Genomic DNA, 26,395 nt, shown 5'->3' with positions numbered 1-26,395 from the left:
ATTTTAATGTGTCCACATGAATGTGTGTTAATATGTTTTGATTTGGTTTATATGTTTAGAGTATGTCTAAAAGTTTGTAAATGATGAAAGATAATGGTCATTAATGGAGTAGAAAAGAAAGATGAAGATTGGAGTTGATGATTATTAGACATTTTATTGTTTGGGAGTTTGGTAGGAGAAAGGAAGGGAGAGAGATTTGAATACACTATGGGAATCATAAAATTCATTGTTTTGAATTGCTGAGGATGGTTTTGGTGTCCTTTGGTGGCAATTTTATTCGCTTCTGGGAGAAACTTTTGAACATTCAATTTTATTAAAGTTTCTTTCCCATTCTAAGCCCTTTCACTTTTGTCCTCCTAATTATTATTGAGTATTATCATCATTGATTATTATTAATATTACAATTATTAGCAATATTATTTATTTCGGAAAAGCTCTGCATACAAGCCATTAGGGCTTGTATGCTTTACAAGCTCATTAAACAATAAAACGAAAATACGCGTTGCTCCACATACGTTGATTACACGCGCTATATAAGATCCCGCGTATATCTAACTACCAAATATAAAATATTTGTTTCCTTCTTCGTTTTCGTTATTTTGAGATTTGGTTGTTCTTCTTCTCGCGCGTCTTCCCTCGTTCTTCTCCATCGTTCTTTTCCTCTCCCTTTCTCACTGGTATGTTCTTCGTTTACGTTACTTTTTTTTCTCTCTGCAACTCGAGCTTCGTTTTCTATTTTGATTTGTTGTTTTCTGAAATCAAAGTTTGAACTCGTTTTGAAGATAATGGATCATTCCACCTCAGATTCTCAGTTGAATCCAGGCGAAGTGGATTATGAATTTGAATCTAACGAAGTTCCTGAGGTTTGATTTACATAATCAATTTTCTTTCGGTAATTTGTATAGCATTGTGTGGTTGAAAAATTGCTGAACATTGACTGTGAAACTAACACGTTAACATGAATCTGTCGATTCAATGTATTAGTTGTGATTAATTACCTGAAATTTATAGCAGATGCTCGGGTGTAGATCAGGTCTTTTTTTGGGTGTATTTTTGCTAGAAGTGTGGGTGTATCTACACTACTGGTTTTGTTATTTTAATTGAGTTGTTGTTGTTCAGGTGTATTATATCAGACATGATTGGGTGTGTTTTTAGTTTTTGACATGGTGTATTCTGCAGCCTGTGTATTCACAGTTTATGGCTTTAAAGGTCATTGTGTAGTTGAGTTGTTGCGGTTCGGCTGTATCATATTAGGCATGATTGGGTGTATTTGAATCATATCTATGGGTGTATTCACAGTTTCTGACACGGTGTATTGTGCAGCCTCTATCGGTTGTTGATGACGAGCTTGTTCCGAAGGTTGGAATGACCTTTACCACCCTTGAAGATGCTGGAAAATTTTACAGGAACTACACCAAGGCTGCAGGTTTCTCTACAAGAGTTCGGTGCACAAATAGGAAGGGAAATGAGATTAAGAATCAACTGATTACATGTAGCAGAGAGGGAAAATGGAAATCTAAAATATCTCCGACCGAGAAGACCAATCCTACAGCCGGTTTAAACTGTCCTGCAAGAATTTATATACACACATTGAAGGATGTCGGTGCTTGGATTATTTCAAAGGTTGTGCTTGATCATTCACACCTCTGCTGTCCAAACAAAGCAGAGATGCTCAAACAGCACAGGGAACTAAGCATGTCCATTCGTTGTACAATAGAGAATAACGAGGAGGCCGGTATCAGACCAAGCAAAACATACCAATCATTTGTTGCGGCTGTCGGGGGTCATCGCGAGTTAAATTTTATCGAAAAGGACGTGAAGAATTACATTACGAGGGAAGTGCGGAATGTTTCCGAACAAGAAGATGCAAAGGAATTCGGGAAATATTTATTAAGAATGAAAGAGAAGAATCCAAATTTCTTTTTTGAGCTCCAACTCGAAGAGGATCAATCGATTAAGCTCGCTTTTTGGGCCGATGCAAGAAGCAGAGCCGCCTTTGAGTATTTCGGAGACGTCATTTCATTCGACACCACCTACAATACAAACAGGTAACAAACTGCCCCTGTTTATGATGCTAAATTATTTTATTTTTACGAATCCGCATCAGAGGTATATATTGGCTGTTTCATTGGGTGTATGCGAAGCATTTGTTAAGATGTAACTAATGATTTTGCATTCTGGACCATGGTAATTTGTTTCAGGTATAATTTGGTCTGTGGTTCTTTTGTCGGGGTGAATCACCACGGTCAGTCAACACTTCTCGGATGCTCTTTGATGAAGAACGAAGAAATTGAATCATTCAAATGGTTATTTCAATGCTGGCTTCGTTGCATGGGAGGAAACGCTCCGAAAGGGTTTCTCACCGATCAGTGCGCATCAATGAAAAGGGCTTTAGTGGCCTGTATGCCAACGACAATTCACCGTTGGTGTATTTGGCACATCATGAAGAAGATTCCAAGCAAATTAAACGGGTACAAGGGACATGCCGATATCGAACAAGAAATGAGCCAAGTTGTTTGGAACTCTCATAGCAAAGACTCATTCGATAGGAATTGGAATGATTTTCTGCTGAATTTTGGTCTTGCGGACAACAAGTGGCTTTCAGGTAATGTCTTTTTAAAATCTGCAGCAGAGGTGTATATTTCATGTTCCCTCGGGTGTATTTACAGTCTGTGTTTGGGTGTATTATGCAGATCTGTACGAAGACCGTCACATATGGGTTCCTATCTATCTGGATCACCACTTCTGGGCAGGGATGAGAAGCACACAAAGGAGCGAGAGCATGCATTCATTTTTTAACAAGTATATCACCCGGAACAGCTCGCTTATTCAGTTCGTCAAACAATACGATAATTGCCTCAGAAGCAGGGAGCAAGCAGAGAGAGAATCAGATGCTGCAGATTTTCATACGGTCATACCGTGTGCAACCAAATCCTCCATTGAAGCTCAGTTTCAAGATGCGTACACTCACGCAAAGTTTAGGGAAGTCCAAGCGCAATTCAGAGGAAAGGCGAATTGCATCACCAGATTAAAGAATTCCGCTCTAGGCTATTCAGTATACGAAGTCGGAGAACAAGTTTCCAGCTCAATATTCAACAAGTTCGTGGTTACTTACGACTCAGTTGCAGCCGAGGTAAAATGCGAATGCTTATTATTCGAGTCGAGAGGGATACTGTGCCGTCACGCACTAAGCGTGTTAAGCTTCGAACAAGCAAGCCAAGTGTCACCTAGATACATACTGGAACGATGGAGCAAGAAGGTAAAGAGGCGACACACACACATCAAGAGCAGCCACGACGAGCCACTAATGAAGCCAAGAAGCAAGAGGTTCGACCAATTGGTTTTTCGTTCGCAAAATATTTGCGAATTTGCCTCCGAATCAGAGGAGCTGACTGCAATTCTGCACCGTGCGTACGATAACGTCATGGCCGAGATGGAAGCATTAAAAGCCAAAAGGAAGGGGACATCTTCTTTATCCCACGAAGACGCCAACTTGGAATCCGTTAACGAGCTTCAAAGCCCGCCAAGGATTCGAACAAGAGGACGTCCAAAAAACAGGCTAGGTTCAAAGCTGGAGAAACAGATTGCAAATGGCACAAAGAAGAAGAAGACGAAAGTTTTAAGCGAGGTAAAAGTAATGTTCTTTAAATTTGTGGCGATTGAGTTTATTTTTCTCGTTAATAGGTTAGCTAATGTGTGAGTGTTATATTCAGATAAACCTGTTTGATGCTGCATTAGCGGCGCATTCAAATTCCAGCCAATATCAAGGACACGTTATGAATTATCAGTTCAGGGTACCAGCAGCAGGGGATAACTCTTTGGGTGTATAGTTTTATAGAATATGGGTGTAAAAGCACCGTTCTTTTGGGTGTATTTTTGTTCATTGACAATTTACATATAGACACATATATAGATTCATATAGAACAAAAGCTCTAAAAATTCGCAGGTTATGGGTGTATATTTGATTTGATGTTTTTCTTCATATTTTAGTACATGTAATTCATACATTTTGAATACAGCACAGACAGTTTGGGTGTATATTCTATGCAATGTTGGGTGTATTATTAGACCTGCGTTGGGTGTAACAGTTTATAATTTGCGTTTATATATGCCTTGATTTTTTCCTTCATATTTTACCACCTGTAATACAGCTTTTGAATACATCACAGACAGTTTACCAGCACAGATAGTTTAACTATGGGAAAAAATATACATGGAATAGAAGTTGTTGATAAATGGCAAATATTTACATCATTTGTTCAATTTACAAACTACCCAGCAGTTGGATTACGCAGTTTCTATATCAGCAGAATTAATCTGACAAAACGGACTCAATAATACAGAGGATGGCTTCGACAGCCTTATAGCACTACTCTCCCTAATTGCCCGATATCTTTCTTTATTCATCTCACTGAATAGTATCCGGGAAGCATACTCCACTCTATAGTGGTCCACCTCCTCCTACAATTAAAAAGTATATTCTGTTTAAACAGCAATATTAATTCAGTAAAGTAATACAGAGTTATATAGTTCTAAAGACAGTTACCTGTGGCCAATTATCCCATTCATAATTCCCCTTTTTGATGTTTTCCGGCTCAATTAACTCCATCCACTTCATAACATAGATAGCGCAGTCATAGCTGAAAACGAAGAAAATAAATTACAAATCTCATTTACGAAAGTTTAATGTTCAGACTCACAAATTTATACCTTGTTTTTTGGCCTGATATTTTAACATATGATGATTTAATTTTCTTCTCGTTCTCCCCTTTCTGTAGAGGTTCCCCGCCGGCATATGTTATCAATCTTGAAAATACATATCCCTTAAATAGCAAAACAAATCAGTAATACACCCGAATAAATGCACAAGATACACCCAACTGAATGGACAATATACACCCAACACAACTAACGAAATAGACCTAAATATTAAAGTAAAGAAGACAGAGGCAACTTACAGTGAATTTATTAATGTCCTTTCTCTCATCGCTTTGAGCTTTTTTGTGTAGCGGGTCAAGTATATGACATTTCCGCTTTGTTTTATTTATTAGCCATAACCACCAATGCCCCGAGTGGCAAACAGGAGCAAAAATCTGAAGGATTGCCACATTTCAACAGTGTGTTATTTTATTTGGCATATAAGTAAATAAGCGTACTAACAAATTTAGCAAACGAAAACTTACATATGGATGCGAAGTTAATTTTTTTCTATCTATGAAGGGAATGAAACTCGGGTAGGCTTCCACCCTGAATTCCTTTTTCGTTTTCGGTGATACGAATTCCCCCTTTGGGTGATCCGAAAGTGCCATGCACTGCAAGAATTGCAAAACAAGAAATGAAATACTAAACTTACACCCAATTGAACGTAAAAAATACAGCCAAATCAATACAGAAAATACACCCAAAGTTCGTAGAAGTAACACTTACCACAATATCGGGGGGGGGAGACAGTATATTTGTTCTTAAAACCTCTTTTCATTTTTCTGGTTGAGGATGAGGCAGATGGCAGATACAATCTAGAAATATATGCCGAAATCAATTTTACATTAATAAGCATTGCAATTGACTTTGGTGTAAAAACATTAATGTTATTCTAATATTACCTGAGATTCTATATCACTTTTTGCCTGGAGGGATACAAGGTGCATTCTCATCAAAATGTATTCTCCTTGGCCAATCAGAGTGCACATTTCCTCATACTCGTTAGTATTGCCATCTGCATCTTCCTTCAGTCTCGTCCCCCAGATGTAGCACTTTTGTTTCATATCATCCGTAATCTGATATAATCCCCCAGGAGTTCGAAACTTTGCAGAACTTTCTCCCCTAGTCTCCCTCTGAATTTGTGGACTTTTGTTCTTCCCCTTCGCCGCACTGCTTGCTATTTTTTGGACCAAATCGTCCAATTGTTCTATCAAATTTGCAGATTCAGGAGATTTTGCCCTTTCTGTCTCCTGCGTTGACGCCCCCTCCTGGCTTGAATCAGTCAATCCAAGGCTGAATGATGGCACCCCTGGATCTGTTTTAGGAACATAGGATGCTGTCCGTGCCATCATCAACAAGGCAGCAGCGTCTTCTGCGTCTGGATGACCGCGTCATCATGTATAAGAATAAGAATAAGAATAAGAATATACGGATGATAAGCAAAGATTGATTTTAGTCTGATGAACTTACATTTTAGTTGGAGCTGGGGGAAGCGTGGGTGTGGTCTCTTGAAGTTGTTGGGGGGTTTCAGGAGTGCTGCACAATTACAAAAAATTAATCACGGCGTAAAAAAAACTAATCAGGAACAATATACACCCAAACTGTTAGCAAATATACACCCAAACTCTAAACAAATATACACTCAATACTATTTCTTACGTTTCTGTAGTCCCTTCAATCTGTAGCATAGGTGTTGGTTCAAAATCTGTCTCAGTGGTTGTTTGGGATGCCGGCACAAAAACCTGAATCGGGACTCTAAACAAGAAGAAAAATGAAAGGTTAACAACGCCTTTGAAAAATAATAAGGTTATAAGGTTGAAATATTATTGGAAAACTCACATTGCAAGCGCTTCCGACGGTGTCTGTTCCCTCACAACCATCATATTCGAATCAGACGGACTCAACCTAAAATACACCCAAAGAAATTCAAGAAATACACCCGAACAATTCAAAAAGAAGACAGGCTTTGTTTTTTTGAGAACTTACATACTTGCAGTTTTTGCTTTTTTTTCCTGCCTTTTTTTTCTTGAATAAAATAATAAAGGATTTTTTTCTAAAAAAAATATATACAGAATTAGGAGTAGAAGGGTAATAGAAGAACAAAAGTAACGGTTATTTGAAAGAGAAATTACATGCTCTGTGACGGCTGGTTTACACTACTCTGTTCTATGCGCCCTTGAGAGGAAGGACCATCACTTCCCAAGTTCACAGCCGGCATTCTAAAACAGATCTCATGTTATTCAGACAAAATAAGATACAGGTATAAAATACACCCAAATGAATGCACAAGATACAACCAACCGAATGGACAATATACACCCAACACAACAAACTTAATATCCCAACTTATTAAACAACATACACCCAACTTGATCCACAAAATACACCCAAATGGTTCCACAAAATACACCCAAATCATGATAACAAGATTTTATTAAATAAGAAAGCTTCTTACGTTTCAGACGTCACATAGCGACCTTCTGTCGATCGCAGGTCAGCTCGGTTCTCCCTGCGAAACAAGAAACAATTATTAGCAAACAAAACACACCAAAATCTGAAATACACAGCCCAGCAAGACATACCCCTCTGCAGCAGATTTATCAACATTTTTCCTTAACCATTCATCTAGTTCGTCACTTGATATTTCATATGTCTCACTACATTCATAAAAGAAGACGTTAACAAAAATAATTACGATGATAGACGGTAATATAGCTTACGATGTACTGTACCCGTCAAAGTATTGATCTTCTTTAGGAGGTGAATCCTCTACAACAACTTTTTTCTTTTTTGGTTGTGTTCTGGGTGGAAAAAAAAGAGTACCAATCAGAAATAAAAAATTAATTTTATCACAGAATATTATGCAAAGAAGTGCTTACTTTTTTGGTGTTGTTTTTGTTTTTTTCTTTTTCTTCTCCTTCTCTGCAGGTGATGATTCTTCGCTCCTATAAGTTAATAATAGACACTTCAGTTAATACACGAAATCTTTATAATGAAGCCAAAAGAAAGGAGTAATGATTTCAGGACATTACTCATCACTTGGTTCAGATTCAGATTCTGAATCAGAATCTGACTCCTCTTGCCTCTGCTTTCTTTTTCTGGAGTCCATTCTGGAAGTCAAACAATCATTATTTAGAACATACTAAAAATACACCCAAATGAATTCACAATATACACCCAACTGAATATACAATATACACCCAACGCAGCAAACGAACACACCCAGCTTAATAAACTACACACAACCAACGTGATCAACAAAATACACCCAACTCGAAAAAGAAATTACACCCAAGTATGGTACTTACTTTTTTCCCTTTTTGCTGGGGTGTTTTCTTCCTGAATCCTCTGAGTCTTCTTGAGTCTCAGACTCAGAGGTAGAAGTGTCATTGTCAGTAGTTGTTTCTGTCTCCGAAGACGATGTTGGACTCGCCTTCCTTTTTTTTGTTTTTTTGATTTCTTGTTTCTTTTTCTTTTTTTTCTTTTTTTTTTCATTTTTTCTCTTTCTCTTGTCTCCGCCATCTTCACAATCCCCTGAAACATTAGATATTTTAGCTAGCAGCATTCAGGTAAATAAAATACAAGCAACATATTATGTTTACTTACCAAAATTTCCTCTCTTTCTGCAGTCATTCTTTCCACCAACTGCTCCTTAGTCCAGTTGGCAATCCAAGGCTTTGGTGGTCTTTCAGCCCTCTTCTTGCCTTTGTTTTCAGAAAGATGAAAGTATATTATCATCAGGGCAAAGAGGCAGCCATCAATTGCCTTCTTCTTCTTCTCTTGGTAGTCTGTGATGCCCTTGATCATGAAGGTCAAAACATGCCCCCCCCCCAGTTTCTCTCCGATATGCCGTCCATCTTAAAAATTGGGGCCAGGTGCACGGGTGATATTTTGTTTATCGTCGTTGGCAAAAGGAACGCCATCTGTATGTAGAGGATGAATATCCTCTTGAACATCAGGCGTTCCTCTTCATTGCCAACGCCGATTTCCATCATTTCATCGGTAAGACTTTTGAGGGTCTTACCCTGGAATCGTCTATAAATTATTTTGTCATCATCAGAAAGTTGCTTATACTCAACTTTCTCAGGAAACAGATTTCCTACAAAAAAGGAAAACAACAAAGTATCAAAGTCGGTTCAAATACACCCAAGCATCAACCTTAAATACACCCAAGCATCAACTTAATATACACCAATAATTTTGAGCTAGTTACCTGTTGCATTGATGCCAAGCGCATCACCTATTGTTTTTGGTGTTATTTGGAAAGAACCATATCCTGTCTTCAGTCTGTTCTCCCCAAGTTTGAAGTTGTTTGCCAGTTCCCTTAAGAGTTGGTGATCCACCCTTAGTGGTGGGATGTGCATCAACCCACCGAATCCGAGATCCCTTACAATTGCCTTCTTCTCCTCAATCATGTTTCTGAACTTATCACTCAGGAGATGTGTGGCACACTTAAGGTCTTTTGTTTGGTTTCTTGCTGCCATTTTCTCTGAAACGAAAAATACACCCAAAGACATCAGTAAGATACACCCATATATATGAGTCAGATACACCCATTAATAACAGTAAGATACACCCATAGATATGATTCAGATACACTCATTGATAACAGTGAGATACACCCATAGATATGATTCAGATAAATCCATTTATATCAGTCAGGTATCACTCAAACATGCTTCAATATCAAATTAATTGAGATATCAGTAAGATACACGCATATATGAGTCAGATACACCTATTGATAACAGTAAGATACACCCATATGTAAATGTCAGATACACCCATTGATAACAGTGAGATACACCCATAGATATTATTCAGATACATCCATATATATCAGTCAGATATCAGTCAAACATGCTTCAATATCAAGCCACATTACAAGTTCAAGCAGTATACACCCCCCAATCTACGGAATAAACCCCCAAAAATCAACAACAATAGCAGGAGAACTTAGAACAAGAACGTAGAACGACGTAGAACTTAGAAGAACGACGTAGAACTTAGAACAGTGTAACAAAGAAGCAAGAAGTAAACCCTAGAAGAACGACGTAGAAGAAAAGTAAAATATACAGGAATCTTAACGAACTTACGTTGAGTATTGTTGCTTTGCTTCAGATTCTTCACGGACAGTTTGATGGTGTTTTGATGGAGGTTTCGAAGAACGATTTGTATATTTTGAACTTTGATTTTCGCTCGAAAATGGAAGAGTTTCCTTGTTTTCGAAGCGTTTTGAGAAGTGGAAGAAGTGGAAGAAGTGGAAGAGTTTCCCATACGTAACGGTTGTAGTGTTGAGCGCGTGATTTTGACGCGCCATGTTATCTCTCTTTATGCGCGTGGCTTCTATTTGGGCTGGGCCAACTTGTAAGCTTGTAAGCTTGTATGTGTAGCCCAACCCTATTTATTTATGTTGCGAGACAGTTGTTGAAGCTGAAAGTAATAAGTCGAAACAAACAGTAGAGAAGAGGAGTAGAAGAACATATAAGAGCAAATGATGAAAATGTAGATTTAGGAGTTAGGGTTTTATAATTGTGTATAGATCAATGGTTTAATTATTCTGCAGGTTTTTATAGTTTTACCAAATTTTCAATTAGGTCCCTATACTTTTTTTCTTTTCAATTGGGTCCTTAGATGTTAAATTTTTTTTTAATTTAGTCCCTATCGTGACAAAACCGTTTAAAATAACAGAATATTTTATTCAAAAATCGAATATTCTCCTAATTAAGTTATAATAGCTAATTAAACTCACTTCTATTTTTTCAAAATACCAAAATTACCCTTGCCATTTTATCCAAAAACAAAGAACCCTAGTCAGCCCTTGTTCTCTGAAGTCACTGCGTTTCTCCTCCGATCCATTCGATGGTGTCGTCCTCCATCTGCGGCGGCGGCGTCGGCGTCGTCGTCCTTGGCAGCGTGAGCGTCCATCGTCTTCATCGTCCGTCGTCCTTGGTCTGCGCTGCACTGCTCTGCGCTGGTCGTGCGTCTGCTCTACTCTACTTCCCACTGGTGGTGTGTCGCTTCTGTCGCGTTCGCTCGTCGTGGATCGCTACGCCGCTACTCGTGTCGCCACACCTCGCCGCACCTCGCCTTGCTGCCTGAAGTCTATCTGCCAAAATAGGTAACAGGTTAATTTTTTCTTTTGTTTTTTCAAAGTTAATGAAACAGGTTTAAGCAAATGAAAATTTTTATGATTTCTGAATTGATTTGATATACCTATTTGTTTAATTGAATTCTGAATTCTTTTGATACAATAGTTTGGGTTTACAATATGAATATATATAAGGGTTTTGTGAATTGATGAATTGACATATGAATTGGTTTTGCTGATTATGAATTTACTTTATTGTTGATGGTTGTTGCTGTGATGAATACCATGCTTCTTCTAACCACCGGTTCTGTTCTTGTCGAGGCTTCGCCTCATGATTTCTTTCGGGGTGGAGGTCGAGATGGGGAAGGCTTAAACTATCTTGTTCGCTTATTGATGAAGCTAAGATCAGAGTTTCTTGGCGAGTCGTCATCATCGTGCGAACAATTGAAGTTTTTAACAGTGCGTTCTATGTCTTCTTATTTCTGAAACAATTTATCTCTGTTCTTCATCTTTTGTTTTTTGGTATACAAGTCACGTCTTCTAAACTCGAACTGGCTTTACATGTATTTTGTTTGCAGTGATGCTAAAATTAGCTATATCTCTATTGTAACTTAAGCTCATCTGCTTTGCCCATGTTGTAGTATACTTCATGGATGTTTAGGATAATGAGTTGTATAATGAGTTGTATAATGAGTTGTGGTTTTGGCATGTTCATCTTTTAATTCATTTGTCAACATGATGTGTCAAATTTGTGTGAACCTTTTTATTTTTTCTTCTTCTTTCTTTTGGCAGCTTGTCTGATCAATGAGCATGATCAAATTGATCCATTTTGAGGGTTTGGGTGAGGCTGATTGGACATTACTGCAACTTTAGTCAGAGTCTATGTAGTTATTTTGTTGAGATCCTAGTTGATAATGAACTTGTCCAAGAAAGTATCCCAAACGACGATGTCAGCTCCCTGATGATATAACCCCTGATTTCAAGGTCGTGGGAGAAGAGTCCCAAGGTCTTAATGACCTTTCTTAAGCAGGCTTATCCATACATAATGATATTGAAGGCTTGATGTTTCATTCTTCTAAAGGAAGTAGATATATATTCAATGAGCAGGAAGAATTATCTCAGCAGCACATTAATGGCAATAACTTCTTAAATGACATCTTTGTTGAGAATGCAATCGTGGATGATACTAATTTGAACACTTTGGAGTTCTCAGCTTCTCTGTTCCCTGGTTTTGCTGCAGAAAGCCTTGTGATAGTGACATTGGTTTCAATTTGGACATTGGTTCAGACTTTGATTGAAGCTTTTGGTGGAAAGAGCTAACTTGTTGGGACACCTGATGAACTCAAGTCTGCTCTTTCAGAACCGGTTATTATTAATGTTATTGTTGATCCTTATGCCGGTTCAAAGAGTGGGAGGCTGCAACACAAGAATTGATTTCCAGATTTTATGTATTATACTGAAACTATGCTTTCTATGGTTTTCATTTTTAGATTTCAAATTACATAGCCTTGTGGTTTTCTATAGTATACCATGATATGATAAAGACATAAACTATATTTCATGAATCTACACAAATGTAAAATGTTACATGATCATAATAAATACTTGAATGATGGAAATTGAATTTTATATATATTTTTTACTATTATTTTTGTTTCATTTTATTCATTACTTTTTTTATATGTTGTATTTTGAAAGTAAAAAAAAAATATTTTTGGTACAATTTGTATATAAATAAGCAAAAGAATGATAGTGACAAAATAAAAGGGATTATAGGAATATCTTTCATGTCGTAGAATCATTGAATAAGGATTATAGGAATATCTTTTATTGAATATTTATAGTTTTATCGAATTTTCAATTAGGTCTTTATACTTTTTTTTTCAATTAGGTCCCTAAGGGTATACAGGTAATTTCACAATTTACTAACATTTTTTTGACGTTTAACGTTAACAGGGATTAAATTGAAAAAAAATTATGTATAGGGACCTAATTGAAAAGAAAAAAGTATAAGGACCTAATTGAAAATTTGGTGAAACTATAGGGACCTGCAGAGTAATTAAACCTAGATCAATTTGAGTGTTTTAATTTTTAAATAAATTTTGAACACTAATTTGAGTTGAATTTATTGTATGTCTACGTCAGTCTGCAATTGTTAAGTGCCAAGTTTGCATTTAACTGCACACATCACTTGACTGGTGATATTTAAATTAACAAAAAATTGATGTTTATGAGAATGAGGAACACATTTGATCATTTTAAAAAATGAAAAATTTAATTAATGCGAGTTAAAAATTTCAAAAACTATTTTAGACATTACCTCATTTTATTTGAGTGTGAGAATTCGATATTGTTACGCACTCAGGATGTAAATACGTTGTCAGAGTTGAAGAGTTTGATATTGAGCAAGCTCGGTGGTACAACAGCGAGGGAGATCGGAAGGGTGGGGTATAGGTTGCTGGCACCCATGGGTAACGGAATTTTCCGGTTCCGACTATTCCGACTTCAAGGGAACGAGCATGTGCGACTGATGTTCGACATCCATGGGAGGATCATAGCGGAACAGGTAATGGAGCTTTCCGCCGAGGTGGGAGATAGTTGTCGTGGTGGTTCTTTGCACTCGACCTATATACAGGACGATTGACCTTTCGCACCACCGCCCATTCATGTCGCCATTCCATTAGATGAGGCGGAGGAGGGCGAGAAGGAGTCGGACAAAGATTACGTGACGGATAATACGGACAGTGATTCTTCTGAAGGTGGCGATGAGGAAAAGTTTGTGCCGGAGACGCCTGTCCAGACTATGGCGTGCCATGTTTTGCCTCCACCTTACCCGATTCCGGCACTATCGGCAGTGCTAAGTCACTATCAAAGTCTGGATCTGGACACCATGCATGAGAGGACGCCGTTTTCGGACACGGGTGAAGAGGATTAAAACTTAGACGGTGGGGTAGAGTTTCGGGTCGGCCACATGTTCAAATGTCGAGAGGCAGTGCTGCAGGGTGTGACTGGTACGTCCAGGTCAGTACAACCGAGCCCAAAAAAATGCCCTACACTCTCCGAAGTCCCGGAGAAGAGGGACCCAACGCAAGTGCACCAGGTTGTTGGGTCATCGTGTCGCCAAATCCAGCCTTAGCCAGATACGGGACAATGGCGTCGGGTGGAGAAAAGGTATGGCTCACTCGCCGAGATAGTAGAAGGCGAGACCTCTGAAGAATATAAAAAAAATTCAGCCTTATAAAGAAATAACTTAAATTTTTGGTCTATTTATTTCTTACAATTTCTTTTTAGTTTTGCAATTACAACAATTTAACATGATATACAAAACCTTAAAGTAAAATAAATATTTCTATCTTACTTACATCTACTTCTACTTAAAGACATATTTCTATGTTTCTAACTTACACATATTTCTCTATTACATAGTGTTGATCGGAAAAAATATTATTCGATGAAAGCAAATCGATTCGGAATAAGCCAGAGACAGTTTCTCGAAAAGATGCACGCGTAAGCAAGGATCGAGAACAATGAGCGCTAGTTGGATTTCGAATGACTTGTTATTCGATGAAAGCTTCTTGAGAAGGGGAATCGAATTGAACATTTGAGTGGAAGATTGAACAGTCACGGTAGCAGAGCGGTTAAAAGCTTTTATCACGTGAGAAAATCATGGGAAACGTCTCCAATCAAATGGCGGGAGCAGTTACCAAGGGAAAAGTATTTGAAAAGTTCAAATTTGTAATTAATTGTAATTAATTATAATTAATTGTTAGTTACTAAAAGCAGATTATAAATATTAGGAAGCCTTAGGAAATGAGGGTTGGAACTTTTACTCAGAAAACAGTCAAGCACACTCACATTCCAGGAAATTTCTGAGTCTGCAATTGAGTAACTTTTCTGTAGGGTTCCTTCCATCTTTTCATTTTTTCAGTTTATCTTTCTGTAAACTTTATGTTTTAAGCAAATTTATTTTCCAAGTATTCTTTATCTTCATCTTTGTCCAATTTACATTTCTGCATTGTTTACTTTTAATTTAAAGTCTTTTAATCCAGTCAAAGGCATTTTATCGCTTTCCTTTAATTTCAACACAAACTTTTCTGTTTTCAATATGTTTTCTTTTCGAAAACCTTCCTTTTATTCTTTTCTTTGATTTATCAATTTTAATTTATTTTTATTCCCAATCCCGGTCTAATCGAAGACGCTTTGATGCACTTTTAGAAAATTGGTACCTGCAAAGAGGAGTAGGTTTTGCTCCCAGACCACTAGATATCAAACCACCATCGATTTATTAAAAATCGACAAAACACATAGTGCATACTAAACAAACCCTAACTAGAACGTTATAAATACTAACAACCTAGCACAAGAAAAATAGAGTTCCAAACTAATAAATATGTCGTAACAACCTTGCACAAGCAAATAGAGTTCTAAATTCCTCCTAGAGACCTACTACTAAACTTGCCAACTACGTTACGGTTCTTCGGGACTACCGTAACCACGACCACATACTTAGATTAAACAAACAGAACAAAACTAACCTTAAAGTCGGCCGCCCTGGCATAATGCGACGTCTCGTTCAGCCTGTTGATGTCTCCGTCGTTCCCCGCCTGTCACGCCATCGCAGTATCAGTCGAAAATAGGGTCAGAAAAGAATAATAGAGAGGAGAAAGTGGTTGATTAGGTTAAATTGGGGTCCAGAATGACACTATAAACGACATATATTTATAGGTGTCGACAGACTTTATCTCGTTTACAGTGTAAACAAGATCTACACATGATAGCGTAACGTGTCTTATCTCATTTACAAGAGAGAAAAAATTTTTAATTATTTATTTTGATAATTATTACATTTATTTTATTTATTAAAATAAAAAATTCAACTAAAGTATATATATGGAAATATAAAATAAAATAAAAAATAAAAATAAGAAATAACATCATTTCACTTGTTTAGGTACATGAACCTATTTTGTGATGAACATTAGAGATTGCAACTGACACGCAGCCACTTGGTACGGAAGCCAGAGTAAGGGAATTTAGTAGACGACAAAAGAAAACATCAGTGGCGAGAATTGAACTTGGAACTTGAGAGGTGAGAGCTTACTCAGCTTAGAGATATGACACAAATGTACGCTCACGTTCGATTAAGTGATTAACTAATGCTCCTCCGTTATCAATTGAACATGTGTATTCCGAATCCTTTCCAATCTCTCGCTCATTTTATTTTATGTTATAATTCTACTTTTTTTTAATGAGTGTATTTTGTCTTAAAATTTTATATATTAACTTTTTTAAATATATGAATTTTTTAACAAATCTAGAATTAAAAAACAAATTTATTTTGAAAAATAGAAAATATAATTTACTACATTCGTCATTAAAATATCAAAGCCAAGTGTATGAACTTGGTACGTTACTAATCCAAATTATATATAAACTCATTTAAAAGTAGAAGCTTATAAAATAAAACTATAAAAAATGAATTAACAAAGAAAATAATTTTTATTTCTAATTGTAATATATTTATAATGTATATTTTCAATATTTATTGTTTATTTATATTATTTAAAACCATGGATAAAAATATGGGTAATTTACATTAATAAACTAAATGAAGTTTAAAATTATGCAAATATTCTAAATTAATTTTTGTTACATAATTGTCCTAGAATATTTTTATACCACCTTAAAAAGCTATATTTTATATTAATTTTTTAATATCAAAAGTTTCTATGATGATTTTTTAGATGCTAATGAATCAAATGATGATTTTTAATAAATTTCTAGAAATCGTTTATTATTCCATTTTAAATTCACAAGTTTATAAAAATCTAAATCTTTTAGAATTTGAACTAAATACAAAAGTTAGATTTTTATTCTTATTTGTTTTATTTTTTTATATATTTTATTTAAACTCAAATGAGAAGTATTTTTTATTAACATTTGTGTTTTAAAGTTAATATAAAAAAATCAAAAAGCTATATAATAATAAATTGAATTAATCTGATTTGATTTACTATATATATACCGCAAAAATAATAAATCAAATAAATTAAATATTTATTATTGGTGTAGTACTTATAGTTAAATCGAATCAAGTTAATTCAATTTACTATTTTTTATTGACATTTGTCTTTTAAAATTAATATAAAAATGTCAAAAAGTAGTAAATTGCTTCATTTGATTTATTATATATATCTCGCATAAGGAGTAAATCAAATAAATTCAATTCGATTTATTATTGATGTAGTATATATGGTAAATCAAATAAATTTGGTTCGATTTATATAGAAATATTCTAAGACATATGTATAATAAAATTTGATTTAGAATATTTGCGTAATTTTAAACTTCATTCAGTTTATTAATGTAAATTATCCTAATTATCCTAAAAATTATTTATAATAAAATTATTTATTACTAAAAATAGCAAGAATTCAAAAATGACTTTTTTTCAATAAATAAGCAGTTAATATTCTTTTTTTTTTCCTCTTTATCTCTATACAATGACAATTCAACGTTTCAAACCCAAACGAAAATATCTCTAACATTTTAGTGCGTATACGGTATTACTTAATTCGTTACTGACAGGTTATTATATAAAAATGAAATTTACATAGTATATAAATATGATTAATTATGTAAGTAAATAAGTTAAATTAACATAAATAGGTTGAAAATAATCACTAAACAGTTAAGAAGCTGAAATATCTCTATATATACATCAAACGCTAACCCATCTATCTATTCTATTATATAAAAATCGGATGTTTGCACTTAATGATGAGCTGACGTAGCATGCTCTGGAGAGTGTTTCCTGATTTAATTATTTTAATTCATTCAATACAATTTATTACCATGACTTAATTATATCAGCTAATTGATTTGATTAGATATTTAAATATTAATATAATTTATTATAATATATATTACTTAATTAATTTTACTACATTAATTATAATTTGTTGTATTAGTTAATTAATTTATTCATTTATAAAGTCTGAAATAAAATAAATAATTTATTATTTATTCTAATTGAATTCATTAAATTTAATTATACATTATATACGAATTAATAATAATTTGTAAATCACTTTATATTATATATGTATTAATAAAATATTATATATGTCTTAATGTGTTAATTAAATATTATATACGCACAGAAAAATAAATACAAAGATGATTTATAGAATATTAATAATATTATATTAGCATGGTGATTTTTTTTTTTTTAATATCATATGGTATTAATAATGATAATATTATTATATAGTATTGTATAAACTTTCTAATATTAGTATAGAAAATTGGAAAATTATTCCTTATAGTCATTCTTAGTAGAATAGTGTGTCCTTTATATAGTATTGATAATTGTTGCTTAATTTAAAGTAATTGTATGTTAGTATCTTAAATTTATTTTCAATAATGACCTAAATAAATAAATCTAATTGAATTGAATAATTATATAAAATATTTTATATTATTAATATACTAAAATTAAATTCATTTTTTGGTACAAAATTTTATAAGTAAATTTTATACAATATTAAGTATTTTTTTATTTTTTTATTTGTTTTATCTATGTTACTTTATTTAATTTTAAGTAGCTTCATATTTATAATTACCGCCAGTATGATATTTTATAAAATATGAAAATCAATTTTTTTATAATTTAAATATCAATGTTTGAATAGAAGAACTTAACAGACTCAGAATGAGAGAGAGAAAAATTTACCTAGAGAAAAGAAACTCGGCATGAGAATAGTGGTGACGGGCTCAACAACGACGGTAACGGGATGAGCAGCGATGATGATATAAGCTGTGAACAGTGACGGACCTAGAAAAATTTAGTAATGGGGACAAAATATAATAAAATTTAGGTATAGATATTTTTTTTACTTCCCACGATATTCAACAAGTTAAGGACTAATCTGTCATGAATTTGAATTCCATTTAAGAATCTACAATTGGCCGGCAACGAGTTGCTATACATACGAGACAGAATTCGAACCCTCAATACTTATTTAAGCGGACGACTAAGTTGATCACTTGATCAATCTAAATTGGTTTAGATATATTCAAAATTTAAAATTAGAACTATCTAATACATATTGATAAGAACTAGAAATATACACACAATCATTATTATAATATTTAAAATAATAAAAATATAATTTCATACACATAGTATAACTAATTTTTAACCAAAATAATTACAGTATATTATAATTGTCAAATCTACTTATTATAATTTTTATAGTATAAATAAATTTTTTAACCAAAATAATTACAGTATATTAATACATAGATAATATATTTTTTTATCTTAAACAATTTTTTAAAAAATCACTAATAATTTAAGTTTATTTAATTAGAAAACTAAGTTTTAATTTAATTATTAAGTAATTAACTAATATAATATAATTAATTATCACTAATTTTTTAGTGTATTTATTTATTTTTCATACTAAATCAAATTTAACAATATAATTATTATTATGTGTTAAATTTAACAAAATATTTTTTAACATAAAATACAAAAGAACTATTTATATTTTATTTTGAGACAAATATACTATAATAAGTGGTATATATGTATATAAGTATTAATTTTTTTCAAAAAAATTTGTGGGGCAAATGCCCCCTCTATATTAAACGTGGGTTTGCCTCTGGCTGTGAAGGAAGATGGGAGTTGTGAATAGGTAAGCGGCGATGGACTCAGCAACAACATGACAGGAGCTATGCGATTTTTTTGTGAAGAAGTCGAGAAGAAGAAGATTTTAGGTGAGGATGATTGAGTTTATCTTGCATGGCTATAGAGTATAGACTGAAACTGTGAATCATGTGTGATGTGAGGCAAATCCTAATTACTATAAAGTGTTTATATGTATATATTCGGGGCGAGTACACCCTAAACCCGACGATACCTGTCTTAAGCAAAATCTGTCCCGACTTGAGTCAAGTTATTACCCTTTTTATCCGGGTATAGACAGGTCGGGTACCTGCGTATTCGAAAACTCCTGCCAAGTCTAACCACGTATTGATACTCTTTTTATTAAGGGTTTATCGCTAGCCAATTGATTGCTATATACACAAGGCGAGATTCTAACTCCTAATAGTTGTTTAAGCGGACGAGTTAGATGATCACTTAACAAACTCAAATTGATTAAGATAAATACTAATTATTTTTAATATTTTAATATTAAAAATTTTAAAAATTTGACTTTAATTATAAGTTTATAAAATATTTATAATAATTATTATATATATTATTTAATTTTTTAATAAAATTTTTAATATAATTTTTTGTATTACTAGTTTATATAATAGGACATCCAATCCCTAGCAAGGTGGATACACATAACACTCCTTATATAATTTTCCTTTCATATTTGTGGTGAAAATTTTTTATTTTTATTTCTATCTTTCATTTGCATTTCACTTAATCTCTTATGAAAACCAGTTTCATCATTTCGAACTGAAATGCATCTTCTTGTTTTCTGAAAAATGCAATTACTCTTTAAAATTTTAAAAAGGTTTTTTTGTCGTCTTCAAAAAACATATGAAAAAACTGTCTTTTGATGTTCTTAGATTTTGTTTAATAATAAATTAAATATAAAAATAAATTATACAAGTTGAATTTATTATTTTTTATACAAAAATTTTAGAAAAAAATGATAAAATATATAATTATAAAAAATTAATAAAAATAATAAAAAAAAGTTATATTTTTTATTAATGTCTTTATATTTTTTCTATAAAAAAAAATGTAGATATATTCATTTAATATTTTTGGACATAATAATTATATTAATATCTTATCTATCAAATATAATTTTGTATTTTTATATTACTGTCTCAATCTATAAACAAATTTTGTCTTATATTCTTGCGATTTCCGCATTTGTCCCATGTCGTGACATTTCACCAAATTTTACTTTGATTTCTATGCCATTTAGTAATAATATTTTCCTTTACCCCAAAAAAGAAAAAAATTATGTTGTAACATGTGAAGATATGCACAATTCCTGGACGAAGTTTTTTGGGCATTACTAGCAGAATATATTCCATTACTAACGTATTGTATATATGGTAGAATTCTTCTGCATAATTGACCATATGTGCAGAGACAAAATGCTGAACAAGATCCCTACATTGAGCCTGTTATTCTTCACCTTATCTTTTTTTTTCCCTCCCTATCAACTGTGAATTAATTTTAATTTGAAAGTTTATCACACTTCAAGACAAATCTTAAGACTCAATTATCTAACGATTAGAAAAATATACTCATAAATAATTTATTAGCGAAAGATAAATCAAATTCAAGTAATCAATGGCAATACATGAAGAAGGTTGATTATGTATATTTTCTCGTAGTATTTAAATTTTAGAGTTCTTCACTCAGATTTTGTGATAAAGATCACAAATTTAAACATTAACTACTATTAAGAGAGAACCATAAAAAAGATTGGGTCAGCAGTTGAAAAGTCGATCTGTATCGACTTAGCCACCAAATCTGAAAAGAGGAAGAAGTATACAAGAGCATGTCTGCAAATCAATTTCGAATTTTCAGTTATAAGGAGAATTAAAGTTAATGGCAATGTAATGACATAGAATATGAACACTTAAATTTTGTTTGTGCAAAATATAGCTGTTTTGGGATCTTTCATCCACGTTTGGCTCTTCGAGAACCTTACATGAAAATGGGTTGAGAATTTCCTTGGCAACAGACTATTACCACAGTCAAAGAACAAGAAGCAGGTTTTTTTTTTTTAGGATGACCTGGTTGAGGAATATGCTTTCACACATTCTTCCTGGAACAGATCCGAATACTCTCTGTAAGTATGCTAGGTGCTACTTGATGATACTTATTGGGAGGTTTTTATTCATAGACAAATTAGCTACACTTGTCCTTCTCAAATGGCTGCTGTTGTTGGAGGATTTCGATCATTGCAGGCAGTTGTCTTGGGAGTCTGTACTCCTGACACATACGTACCACTCACTTTGCACCAGTTCTGAGTGTGATGTGACTGACATTGTAGGGTGCATATCGCTTGTAATGTCCTGAATTTACAAAAAAAATGTCATTTTATCGGATTGGGTATAACGTCCTTAAGTTTCCATTTGCAGCCAAGTAATTAATTATTTTTAAAATTTTAATTTAAGATCTTTTAATTACAGTACTAATTAGTTACTACTTTAATTAATTTTATAATTTTTATTATCATTATTATTCATTTTAATACAACAAAGCATAAATGAGGATGATACTTATTATTCCGGTAATTTAAATAATAATGATACTTATCCTGAGTATACTTTGCTAGTACCTTAAACTTCCTGTGGTTTCGAAGGAACACTTTTGTCTTTGATAAAGATAGAATCCCATATGTAAGCAAGATTCATGAAATAGCATGGTATATGGCACAAGACTATCACATGGCTCATTCTGAATTTATGCGATCTAGGAGAAGAGTGGGACTTTTGCAGAGAAGCTTATTAAGTGGCAACCACCTCCTCCTCCTTTTATCAAGCTGAATTCGGACAGCTCAGTTAGTAAGGATGGCAGAGCGGCTTGTGGTGGTATCCTTAGAGATAGCAATGGTCAGTTTTTAGCTTGTTATAGTGTGAATTTGGGTGCTTGCACTGTGATTGCGGCAGAACTTTGGGGCATACTCTTCAGCTTTGAGCTAATCATTAACTTGGGACACTCCCATGTTAAAATTGAGGTTGATTCAGCGGTAGCAGTGTAGCTATGTTCTCAGGATTTGGGCAACCTACATTCGGTAGGAGCTCTTGTATTAGCAATAAGGATCAGGTGCAATAGGCTCAGTAGCTGGACTCTTCACCATGAATTCAGGGAAGCAAACTCTTATGCCGATAAATTGGCATCTTTTGGTCATAGTTTAAGTTATGGTTGTCATTTCTTTTTTTCATTGCCACCTTGTATTTCCTTGCATTTCTTTACTGATGCTGCAGGAACGGTTCACTCCAGAATAGTTTCTGGTTAGTTCTTTCTTTTTGGGCTTTAGCCCGTTGTTAATAAAAAAAAACTCATGTGTAGGTTAGTGGGTTGGGACAACAAAGCAGAGACCATCACTATGATAGAATATTGTGATTGCGCTGTCGTATCAATGCCACCACCTTTGATGAGGTACGATTTATTTTGGTTTTGACTATATTATAGTTAGTGATCTTCTATATCTAATAATTGTAATTTATGTGATTTTCTAGTTTCGATGGACACCATATGAGAATTTTCAATTACAGCAGATTGCTTATGACTAGATTAGGAGTGCTGGAGAAATTCATACATGGAAAGTTATGGTCCCGATCGTCTGCTTGGATAGAGCCAAGAGACAGCTTGGGGAGCAACGGTATCGGCTAGCAAATCTGGTCAATATCGACGAGTTTCTATTCAAGACAACACATGGAGATGACTATGGTGGCCCGATGTGCATTGTGACTAGTTCGACTTGTGGAAGGGATGGCCAGCCACAACACATGGTGATCATCGATGGGGACCCTAATCCGAGGCCCACACAGGAGTACTAGACATAGTAGCAGCGAGCATGTCAAGTTCGTTTTCTATCTGGGGATGACTTCTTGGCTGATTCGAGGGTGGTAGCATTGCCTGCTGATATCCTCCCTGCTGCCCCGGAGCAGAAAGATCATGTAGACCTTCCAACAGATGCTATAAATCATAGATGGTGGGTAAGGAGGTGTGTTTGAGATAATGTTCAGAGGCCATCTCGGAGGGTACGTGATCAGTACGTGAGGCCTGTAGGTATGGATGATTAACATTCAAACGAGGAGACCGAGGATACATGCCATAAGGATGTTACTGAGGACCCTATAGGAGCTAAACATGGAGATGTTCTATTGCCTGGATTCTTTGTTGGACATGAGACAAATATTGCTAGGGAGTTCATGCCAGGGTCCTCCTCAACTGGACATCACCAAGAGGGTGCCTTTTCTTGTGATCAACGTGAGTTCAACATCAGCACACTACAGCTTATATAGTTCGATGAGATGTACCAGCTTATGACTGCATTGGGAGATGTCATGGATCACTTGGCAGATCGATATCTTGGAAGGAGAGACCACGATGGAAAACTTGTGACATCCACATATCCTGATTTTTAGTAGCAGACTCCTCTATCGTGGGACTACACACAGGCTCATCCTACGTACGAGGTACCTGCCACTACACCCGTAGATCGACAAGTGCCACCACCACTGGTATATCAGCAAATGCCATAATCGTATTACCAGGGAGGCATTCTTGCAAGGCTTGTAACAACTTGGGTATCTTGTTGTATGACTCTTTCTAATCATCATAAATATAGGTAATCACCTTCTGCTTTGCTATCCATACCTTTTGATACAATGACTTAAAATGATAACTCTGTTGCATTGCACTTTGCAATACTAGGATAGAAACATACAGGTCAGCATGTATTATTGGCAGGATGACCTTGCAAATCAAACTACTACCCAACTGAGCATGGTCCTGAGACATGGTTGGTGCCAAAAAGGTATGTGGTCCACCAAATCTTTGCACCTCTCTACAAAATTACTCGTAGATCTCAGCATCTAGTATATAACATAATCAACATATACACATTTAATTTCATAAAGGGCAAAGGACAAAATTTATCAATAGTTCGAATTCTATCAAAGTGCTACACGAAGACTCCATGGATACCCATTAGAGAATTGCTTGCAACGATAATGGTATTTAAGCCTATCCGTCTCTAGACTTTTGTATTATGTGTTCTTTCGAATGCTGTAGTTCTTCACTGCCATGAGAATAACATCCCTATTTCTGTACCTACGGCCCACCTAAAATTTCACACCGTCATTTGGATTGTAATCTTCCTCGTCACCACCTGCATTGCATCCAAATTCAAAGGCTGATAATGTCTTGGAACTTCTGATAATTGTGGAATGGCCAAAGGGAGAGGGAGGAGAAACCGAGCTCCCCACCGGTAGAAGTTTCCGACACATACTCATAAGAGGAATCATCATCGTTGGACGACCCGATTTTGACAACATAATCTGAATCACTCTCGTTGTCGCCCTCTTCAACACTATCATAAGGCTGAGCAAAGTGAATCGGTCATGCATCCAACGAGACTACTTACATCCTCGAAGAGGATGACCCACAACCACCAGCCACGTCACGAACTGTAGCATACCACTCCATCACATGTTGCAGCATTAACCTAGCATGTACGTTGAACATTACCTTCATATGCTGATCAGCTTCGAGCAAGAATAACTTGTTAGCAAATCCACCATCCGAAAGCTCTGATAAAAATCTATATGCAACATGCCCAACCTTCTTAGAATCTATTGTCCCCATGTTACTTAGTATGACAATCTTTAGCGCATGTAGAGATCAACACGGCAAGCATGCAACATTACAGATGAATTAGACTAAAAGCCATTCCTTCCTCACCGTTTCTTATTATCTCATTGGGATAAATTACAACAAAAAAAAACTGATTATTATCCATGACTACAAAAAGAAGGATAAAGAAAGAGACTAAAGATATGGATGTAATGTGACTAATGGTTGAGCTAGGAAGTTTCTTATATAAAGTTTTTCTTTTAGTTATCTCAGGTGCAGAGACACCTAGATAATTAGACACACATCTCGGGTGTTGTGACCTCATTTTTCACTATGCACGCATCCCGGATACTGTAATCCCGTTTCTTGTTATGAACATATCCCGGATACTGTGACCTCATTCTCTCAGCAGTCGTATCTCGAGTAGTCAGTACCCGTTTTTTCGTTTTTTCATTTGTGTCGTATCTTGGATGCATTTGATGAACTCTTATTGAATTTTTGTTTACCTTTAATGAATTTGATGTTTTATGTTTTATTCTAACTTACTTAAGATGTTATTGTTACTTGCTTACATTGGGTAGTTATAGATTTTATTATTCTTGTAATTTATGATGCTTTATTTTTATACACTCTAAGTATTTTTTAACTTGGGTTGTTAAAATTTGCATATTTTTTTTTGAATTGGAAAATAGAGACACCTTTACGAATGCATATGGTTAGCTAATGTTTCATCGTAAATGATCTTCCTAAAGTTTGTGTTAGCAATTAAGAGAATCCTCACATGCTTGTTGAGAAATGTAATTTATCGTCTAAGTGGTACTTGAAATTGGTATTGCCTTTCTAATTCCATTTGGACTATCAATTCCAGAAGTTAAAATAATTTTAAGATACTTGATTATATCATTTATATGTGTATGATGCAACAAAGAATGTTGCTTTGAAAAGTATGAACAGTTCCCTTCGTTATGTGAAAAGTTTCGTTATTTGACTTCAAGTAGTGCTATGGTCCTCGCATACTTTGAGTACCTAACAACCTCTGATAGTTTTCATAATACACTTGTTTTTTTTATAGATACTCATTAACCTACAACTCTATGATGTGTGATTAATAGTACATACTTTTACAAAGTGATTAAAAAATAGTGTGTCAAGCTTTACTAATCTGTGTATTTCTATTTCAAATAATGATTTAGGGCTGCAGAAATTCCCTCCTGTTAAAACCTGCCTACATATATGTGAGATTGCC

General features: G+C 34.5%; 2 protein-coding genes across 2 annotated transcripts; both read right to left on the bottom strand.

Moving 5' to 3' along the window:
- Positions 1-4,288: 4,288 nt before the first annotated feature.
- Positions 4,289-5,310, bottom strand: LOC148570053 (uncharacterized). Its single transcript, XM_088507975.1, has 5 exons — positions 5,185-5,310; positions 4,960-5,094; positions 4,712-4,824; positions 4,548-4,641; positions 4,289-4,462 (listed from the first exon to the last, which is right to left on the bottom strand). Exons 1-5 carry the CDS (start codon positions 5,308-5,310, stop codon positions 4,289-4,291), a joined length of 642 nt encoding a protein of 213 aa, XP_088364101.1.
- A 166-nt stretch (positions 5,311-5,476) lies between these two features.
- LOC110269597 (uncharacterized) lies at positions 5,477-7,282 on the bottom strand. Its single transcript, XM_088507844.1, has 6 exons — positions 7,158-7,282; positions 6,542-6,607; positions 6,362-6,457; positions 6,173-6,238; positions 5,606-6,088; positions 5,477-5,531 (listed from the first exon to the last, which is right to left on the bottom strand). The coding sequence occupies exons 1-6, from the start codon at positions 7,280-7,282 to the stop codon at positions 5,477-5,479; spliced, it is 891 nt and encodes a 296-aa protein (XP_088363970.1).
- Positions 7,283-26,395: the final 19,113 nt, after the last annotated feature.

The sequence above is a fragment of the Arachis ipaensis genome, chromosome B3 (assembly GCF_059453495.1).
Source record: "Arachis ipaensis isolate K30076 ecotype BB chromosome B3, ASM5945349v1, whole genome shotgun sequence".
Taxonomy (NCBI): Eukaryota; Viridiplantae; Streptophyta; class Magnoliopsida; order Fabales; family Fabaceae; genus Arachis; species Arachis ipaensis.
The sequence above is the reverse complement of the archived record's forward strand: the minus strand, read 5'-3'. Positions and strand labels throughout refer to the sequence as shown.

Excerpts from the sequence above, each read along its gene's own strand:
- LOC148570053 (XM_088507975.1), bottom strand. The coding sequence starts at position 5,310 with ATGGCACTTTCGGATCACCCAAAGGGGGAATTCGTATCACCGAAAACG. Across the intron at positions 4,825-4,959 it reads AGGACATTAATAAATTCACT|GGATATGTATTTTCAAGATT; the intron begins GTAAGTTGCCTC and ends TTGCTATTTAAG. Across the intron at positions 4,463-4,547 it reads AATGGGATAATTGGCCACAG|GAGGAGGTGGACCACTATAG; the intron begins GTAACTGTCTTT and ends TTTTAATTGTAG.
- LOC110269597 (XM_088507844.1), bottom strand. The coding sequence starts at position 7,282 with ATGTCTTGCTGGGCTGTGTATTTCAGATTTTGGTGTGTTTTGTTTGCT. Across the intron at positions 6,608-7,157 it reads CGCTATGTGACGTCTGAAAC|GTTGAGTCCGTCTGATTCGA; the intron begins GTAAGAAGCTTT and ends GGTGTATTTTAG. Across the intron at positions 6,458-6,541 it reads CCGTCGGAAGCGCTTGCAAT|AGTCCCGATTCAGGTTTTTG; the intron begins GTGAGTTTTCCA and ends CTTCTTGTTTAG.